General features: G+C 44.4%; 1 protein-coding gene across 1 annotated transcript in view; it reads left to right on the top strand.

Annotated features, from left to right (window-relative positions):
- Positions 1-7,859, top strand: part of PTGER3 (prostaglandin E receptor 3 (subtype EP3)) — a gene marked incomplete at its 5' end in the record, with an annotated part of 8,598 nt that extends 739 nt beyond the window's left edge. Inside the window, one exon of the mRNA XM_009706733.1 lies at positions 7,572-7,859. Within this exon, the coding sequence (XP_009705035.1) occupies positions 7,572-7,859 (288 nt within the window). The remainder of the gene's footprint in view (positions 1-7,571) is intronic.
- Between the last annotated feature and the right edge of the window lie 256 nt (positions 7,860-8,115).

The raw sequence follows: 8,115 nt of genomic DNA, 5'->3' as shown, positions 1-8,115 counted from the left end.
CGAGCACCAGGCACCGGCGTCGGGCTCCAGAGGCAGGGAGGGCACGCCGTGCTCCTGCCCGCACAGCCTGACGGCACGCTGTACCGCTGGATCGCAGCGCGGGGCTCTGAAGGTGATGGGACAAGGGCAACCCTGCTTGTCGCTCGTGCAGGGGAACCTGTCGGAAAGTTTATCGAGACCTTGGCGTGACAGAGCCCTGTGCTCATGGGAAACAGCTGTTTACGATGTTTTGTTTCCTTCCACTTTGTAGCAAAACTTCAGTGCTTGATGAGAAAAGGTGATGGCTTGTGACTTTGTGCGTGCCTTCTGGTTTTCAGCAGGTTGCTTGCTGTATCTTATTTACAGCGGCATTCTGAGCTTTTTGTTTCTGTTTTTTTGAAGGACCCTTGCATTTCTTTCCACTCTTTTGTTACTCCTCACTTATGCCCTTTCTTTCTTGTCAAACTGGGGTGAACCCCTTCCCCTGGTTTAGGGGTGGAGGCAGCAGAATCCGTGTCTCTCTCTGCCATGTGGGACAAGGGCACACCCGGGAGTCTGGTACCCCATCTAAAAGGGCCAGCTTATTCTGCTGTCAGAGGAATAGTATGATTTTTGGAAAGTTTGTACTTGGGATCCATAAGCAGGAAAGGGCTGAAGCTAGCTGTGGTAATTTTGAAGTTATGTGAAAGGTACTTTATGGCCAGAGAAGGATTTTTCTTCCTTCTTGTGCACAGAGACCTTGAGCTCTCGTAAATGGGGCTGTGACAAGAGGAATGGCTGACAAAGCTGATGGCCAATGGGGATGAGGTAAAAACAGAAAACAAATTAATTTAGTAATATTATCCTTGTCAATTACTTAAAATTCAGTCAAATCTCCAGAATAACCCCACCCCAAAATAAATGAGAGGCTGCAAGTTAGCTTTCTAGAGATCATTAACAGCTTGTGACGACAGTAAAATATGAAACCACACTGAAAATTTAGTGAGAACTTGAAAGCAAAGAGCACTGCTCTGCTCCTCAGACCCCAAGGAAGGTTAACTTTGGTAAGTTAAACCGGGAGGCTGCCCCGTCACTGTTCCTGTGTCCCTGTGCGTCGGTCGCCTGCGGTCCCGGACACCTTGGCCAGCCATGCACACTGCCGTGGCACGTCCCGCTGTCCCGCTGACGTGTGCGGTTGCGTCCCAAGGGGAGACACTAGGATTTCATTATTTTACAGAAGTTAACTGTTGCATGCTTGCCCATAATTGAACAGGTGAAAATATTAGAAGGCATTTATTAAATGAAGGAAGGACGTTTGCCTCTCAGCCCTTGCTTTTGTAGTCTTTCCGTTGGGATGCAGGTTCTGCCCTGCCCTCCGCAGCCAAGGCGGCAGGACCCACGCTGCTCCCTCCACCAGCCCCGGGGGCCATGGAGCTATTGCGCCTGAGGGTTTAACCAGCCGTGTGCCATCGAGAGAAAATCCCTGAGCTGAGGGACACTTCTTCTCTTCCTTCAGAACCCCAGTACTCAGAAAAATCAGTGGAGGTGCAGGCGTTCCTCTTGGTGGTTTGCTTCCCGTGGCATTTTTGCAGATTTAACAGTCAGAAGACAAACTGATAGAGCTGCCCCGGCTCTGCTGAATGGCTGTGTGGGACATGGGATCTGTGGGAAGCGTTAACGAGATGAGTTAATGGAGCAGAGCTCAGGTCAGAGAGTCTGGTGTAAACAACGCTGACACCTCCAGAAAACGCTCCGGCAGCGGATAAGAGAGAGCAGGGCTTCTCGGAAGTTTGGCGAGGAGCCTGATCCTCCAAGTCAAAGGCAGGACCAGTTGAAGAGACACCAGTTGGCAATGCGTTGCGTGCGTTTTACAATCGTGTGGAGGACTGCTGCCTCGCTGGGAGACACAGCTGTGATCCAGAGTGAAGTTGTAAACGGTTCACTTCCCTGTGCGGCAGCAGCTCTCGAAAGCATGTAATTTGTTGGGTGGAGTTCTGCAAAACTTCTCCGTCTGGTGCCCTGGTTTGTCTATGTGTGTGTTGGTTTCAGCTATTCTCCAGTCTTCATATTCTCTAAAATTAAGAGTCATGACTACAGAAGCATTTTTATACATACACTTCAACTCTTTCTGTCAACTACAAAGTACGCCTTAGGAATAAGAGGCCAGATTTTTGGACGAGTGACCATGGAGTAATGCAAGTGCATTTTCAGTGAAAGCCAGACCGTAGAACTCGTTTCACCTGTAGCTGTATCATTTAGCAGTTGTAAGAAATCTAGCTGAAACAGGAATCCAGGGATTTTCAGAGGAGATTTTGGGTTTTTTAAAAAAAGGAAATCTGAGTTTTATAACTGAAAACTAAGGAATTCTGACAACTATTACTATTAGGTAAACAATGCCCTTTTACACAGACAGTCTTTTTAGACTTGATCTGTTGATGAAAATGACAAAATCAAATGTGATTTAACAGAAAAGTGAAACTTCTGAGGCTAGTGGCTGTGCTCTAAACAGCTTAATGAAGCGTCCCGCCTTTTCTTGATTTATGCTGGACTCAGTAGAAGAGAGGACGTGCATACATAATGTGGGCATCCCCTCCTTTCGTTGTGCACTCAGGAGCTTACTTGCATTCAGCATGGAGAACCTGGGAAAACGCTCCACTTAAATATTGCTTTATCATAAGTGGTTTCCAGTTCATGCTAATCTTCTGTTTATTTTGGTGCTCAAGTGTGGGACATAACCATTGAACTAAACTGACAGCAAATTAAAATGAGTCCGAGGTAAAATAGAGGAAGCTATTCCTTGATTGCACAGAAACACTGGTGCAGCACAAACTGGAACTCTCATAAGAATTCTGCCAGAGCTCCAGGCTACAAAATTGTTCACTCACAGAGTTGTTTCAAGGCTTTTTAAAGCCAAACTGCTCAGCTATTCTGCTGCTTTTCCTATTAAAATACTTCTTAACCCTCCTGTCAGACAAATTAAATACATTCTCCTTTACAGGCATTTTTATTAAAGATGTATTATTTTGTGATAGTTTTAAATGTGCAAAACATAGTTATGGAAAGCACCTTCACTTAGAGTGATAAAAAGACAGTGATATCACTGAGCTGGAAGGAAAATGGATGGCTCCTTTTCTATGAGTCAGTAACTCAGTTGGCTGGACTTGCCTTAGCTTTCCCTGCGACAGGCAGTATTTCGCCTTTAAAAAAGAAATCCACGTCCGTGCTAGGCGATGGGGAGTTCTCCTTCAGGGGTCGAGAGGCAGGGTCTGTAACGGCATTTGGCCTGCTCAAACTGCAGTCTTTCGCTCTGCCTCAGCTTCAGCAGAGGCGGTGGAAGAGAGTCCTAAAAACTTAACGAGACAAAATTACAATTTGGGTTTTAAAACAAGATGGTATGTGACCGTAGGTATTGTTAGTCATTACAAGGAAAAATCATATCCTCTCCATCGCGGCTTTCCATGGTTCACTCACCACGGCCACTATTTTTATTTCCTCAGGAGAATCCTCTGCTCCTTCTAAGGCTTGCTTCTTTGTGTGTCAGAGAATTATTTAAGCAACAGATTAGGGCTAATGGAGAGGAGAAGCAGTGGAAGAGGATGAATCCTCCTGTCTTCACGATGCATAGAAAACACGTTTGGTTTTTTGGAAGCTATCTCAAGAGAACGTTTTGCAGTCCGGGACCAGGAATTTCCCATCAGATTCTTACCCCGCGTTCCAGACCGGCTACTCAGCTCTTGCGCACCTAAAAAGTATACACCTTTAAGCACATCAAGTCTTTTATTCTCCGTCTTTTACTGCAGATTGCAGCAGTTTCCAGCATAGTTTGCGAAAGTGGAAAAATGTCTTTGGGAAAGTATTTGTCTTTTTTTTTTGTTTCCTAAGTGCAATGGAAATTCATTCTAATATATTCCTTGCAATATAATAGTAAGCTGCCTGGGAGTCCGTGAGGTAGCACAGGCTGCCCCTGTAAAGTGAAACTGGTGGCAATACATCGCGGTGATGGTTGCCAACTGCGGAGCCTGTGAAACAACCCGGAAAAGTTCTTGTGTACTTTGGTCCAACTTTAGTCAAAACACTGTTAAGAGATCTCACAAAAGGCATCTTGTCTTTGGCTGTAAATTTGAAAACCAGAGAAGTGGAGGTTTAATGTTATTATAAAACTCCATTCAGTGATAACAGTAAAGCTTCATCTACTCTAATCGAATAAATACAATTATCAACAGTATTACTATGTGCGTTTTGAGCCAAATTTTTTATTAGCATAAATTGTGTAGTTCCATTGACTTTATTCCACCTGATGTTGTTCCTCTACCTTTTGCGGTCTTTCTTTTAATTCATTTAGAAGACCAGTACAGGCCATGATAAGCAACCTGTAAGGATATCAAAAAAGTAACATTTCCAGTAGAGCAATTGTTGGTCCAACAGATATTCTAGCAAAGGAATATTCTGTAATAAAACCAAAAAAAGCAGCAGTTGTCTGCTTGGGAAATGTATTTTATTAGCCTGATATTTTTGTAGCTTCATGGGTTCACTAACAAAAGAACAAGACAACAAGGTCTGCAAAACAAGGGTCATTGCAGAGTTCCCAAAGGAAGAACTAGAAGAGCTGATCTGGGAGAAAGTAATCCGCATCTTGGGAATGACAAATGCAGTGGGGTTTCCATCGGCTGTAGCGTGGGCACAGCGTATCTGTGTACTCTCTACTACTACTCTTTAGGGCACGGTAACGCCGCAGTCCCCATCAGGGGATGGGTCGGGCTGGACTCCGGTGGGCACAGGCCAGCAGCGTAGGCCGAGTGATGACGGCGATGGTGACATGATCTTGAACAGCCGGAGGTGGCAGAGGAAGCAGTGGGATTGTGGTTGCGTGGGTCTGGTGCACAAGCGGCTGTTTGCTGTGGTGTGGATCTGTATCTATCTGTATATTTAAAAAGCTCTACCGATGGTTACTTATTTTCATTTTCATTTAAATTAAATGTAGTAGATGGAGTCCTCAGCTGCTTCTATTTAAAGAAACAAAAACAATTCTACTTTGCTGTCCAAGCTGCCCTGCCTTCCGGACTCATGTAAGTCTTTCCAAGGTCAACACATGGTTATTGATCTGGCACCCAGAATATCCCTTTGAATGGAAAAATCCTCCCCCGTAGCCTCTGCTCCTGGTCACTCTTGCTCCGACTGTCCCAGTTCATGGGGACGGCAGCAGTCCAGATGTGACCTTTCTGGGTGACGCTCCGCTCTGAAGACAGCCTTCTGTGGGAAAACCTTGGCTGGGATCGCTCGGCTTGTGTTGCTGCTGCTGCGGATTGTCTTGGTTCTTTCGAAAGGCTGAAGCCAAGAAGTTGGACAGGGCTGTGAATAATTGACTGCGAGTCCCGTCCCTCGGGCTCTTCCCTGCGTTTTCAGGACTGGCTGCCATTTTATTTAGCGTATGGTGCCGCCGACCTTTGCAAAGGCAGTGAATTAGGTGTGTGTCAGAGTCATTGTGCATAGGTATCCCTCTCCTTGACATACACAATAGACACATCAAAATGTGCAGACCTACTGCATCTCCGTTCTGCAGGATTTCCAGACAGTAAATCCAGATAGTCGAGGTCTAAAGCACCCGAGAGCTTCTTTGTGCATCACAGCCAGGTGTAGGAGCACAGGGATTTTCCCCATTATACGGCTGATACGCACGTCGTTCGGCAGCAAGTTGCACGGCAAGTGCCTGCTCAGAAGACATTTTGATCCCCACATTTATGGGCTCCTAGAAAAAACATTGCAATACAAAATCTAATGTAGCTTATCTGTAGAGAAGCAACCGAAAGCCTCTAAAGTGATACATTTTTAAGCAGCTGTAGTTGGTACAGAAAGTTCAGGAGAAAACTTTAGACGACAGATATCGACTAAACCGTGGAAAACTATATCTATCTGACATCTTTCAGACTCTGATTCATATTTCCCATGGTTGTTTATTAGTGTATGAGAGCATCACACCACCAGCTCTGGTAAGATCTCTTACCAGCTTTAGAAAAAAACCCAAACAAACAAGGCTTCTCACCGTTTTTACCTGTGAGTAAAGGTAAGCAGCAGCCTGATAAGAAAACCACAGCTCCTGTGGCTGGAGCACAGCCCTCAAGACCCCAGGCTTGGGACTTCGGCAGTCACGGGTTTTCTGGGCAGCCGGTATTAGCCCTTGGCCGTCTCTTGCCTTTCTAGTCCGTAACATGAGAATAAAGGTGTCCTTGTGTTTTAAAGCTTGTGGCGTTGAGAGCTGTAAAGCAAGTTTGTGTCTTAATTTGGAAAATGAGGACATACAAGGTGTTGAATCGTTATAGTGCAGTCTTCTGTTTATGTGTCTTTTAAAGATTGTAAGCCTTGTAGCAACCCACAAGAAAAATGGATCCTTCCTGCTGCCTGTGCCATGGCAACAGCACATATCTTTGCTGACACTTTGAAATACGAGTGATAAAATTACCTTGAAGTACAGATTTGGGGGTGAAAGTATTAATCAAAGCTGCCTCTTCTCTGGCTTTTCTGAATAAATGAGAGAATATTGCTGACCAGTGCTGATGTTCTGACATGTGCCATCCACGGAATACCCGTGGCAGGACCCCGATAGCCCTATGCTGCCTAACTAGTATTGTAAATCAATATGCTGCCGTGCCCACTGGCATTTAATCCCCCAAAAATCAACCTGCATGTAGCTCTTGGCTCCCAGGCCAGAACTTGCTGATCTGTGATGTGAGGTATGGGAGACATCAGTTACGGAAACTTCTACTTGTGTGAAACATTTTCCAGTGTAAATAGTGTGTCTCAGTCGTGCCAGTTCGGATGCTGTGGGAAACAGATGCCTAAATATATAATTCTCTTCGCTGGGGGAGCTGAACTGAGGGGGGAACAGAGGAAATATAGGTGAGGTTAACACAAAACGCAGTCTGTGGCTTTTGACAAAAGAAAAAGATGTTTTTTTTCTGTTGACTTAAAATGTTTTCTTGACTCCTAGCCCAAAACACCTTTTTTACCCCTTTTAATTTAGCTGAGTTCATAAGCAGAATAGTTTACCTTAAAATCACATTCTAAAATTTAGAAGTTATAGAATAAAAGATCTTAGCTTTAAATAAAATGAAGGCATTTTTGTATTTGAAGTTCTTTTTGCTGACATTTACTGTTCATAACATCATTTTGAAGAGCTCTACTCATCATGAGTTACTCAGCTGTTCCTTGTAATTTGGATAATATGATAATGATAAAATGAGTCCCTTTAAGTCAGTTTTGCAAGGTCAGTAATTCCCTTTCTAGCCAAGGCCATCTTGAACCTCTACGATTTAGCACACAGCTTTCTGTTGTGTCTCACGCAGGGACGCAGCATGTGCTGCCTTGTTTTAGCAGGAGATCGATAAATAAATCTGACTGATAGCTGAAAGGTATCACGTTTATCACTCGTTTTACACAGACACACACACAAACTGCGCGGCTCTCTCAGTGCTTATTTGGTCTCATCACTGTTCGAAGCAGATGAAGGAGGAAAAAAATTTCTTGACAGGATTTTGTCTTTAGGGATGTTTGCGTACAGTGATACACAGATAACAGTCTCTTAACATATGTCACTTTTTCCTCCTGACTTCCCTTAGATAACGATGTTGAAGATGGTCTTCAGCCACACATCGTTTGAACACTGCAAGCGATTCTCCGGTGAAGCCCAAAGCTCAGAACTGCAGAAAGAATGCAATTTCTTCTTGACAGCTGTGCGTTTGGCCTCACTAAACCAGATACTGGATCCATGGGTTTACCTGCTGCTCAGAAAGATCCTCCTCCAGAAGTTCTGTCAAGCAGCCAACGCTGTCTCCAAGTGCTCTAACAACGAGTGGAAGGAGAGATCAATCACCTTGTCAGAGGAAATCCGACGGACAGCGGCATGAAGGAACATTGATCCATTTGCATGGAAGCTACTTTTGCCAACAAGTAGTTTTAACTCTTACTGTGAACTGGGGTGTCTGTAACATGTTAGCATCTGCATAAATAGCTGAAAATGGTATCACTGAGTGGACTTCTAGTGCCAAATAATTATTTATCCAATGTGCCAGAAATTCTCAAATACGGAAGAAGCAATTAGTTTTGTTTCGACATTCTGTTGTTATTGCCATTCATAACTGAGCTGCAGAATGTGACCTTTTC

Source organism: Cariama cristata, unplaced genomic scaffold, assembly GCF_000690535.1.
Source record: "Cariama cristata isolate BGI_N322 unplaced genomic scaffold, ASM69053v1 scaffold30838, whole genome shotgun sequence".
Lineage (NCBI taxonomy): Eukaryota > Metazoa > Chordata > Aves > Cariamiformes > Cariamidae > Cariama > Cariama cristata.
This window is presented reverse-complemented; position numbering and strand designations above follow the sequence as displayed.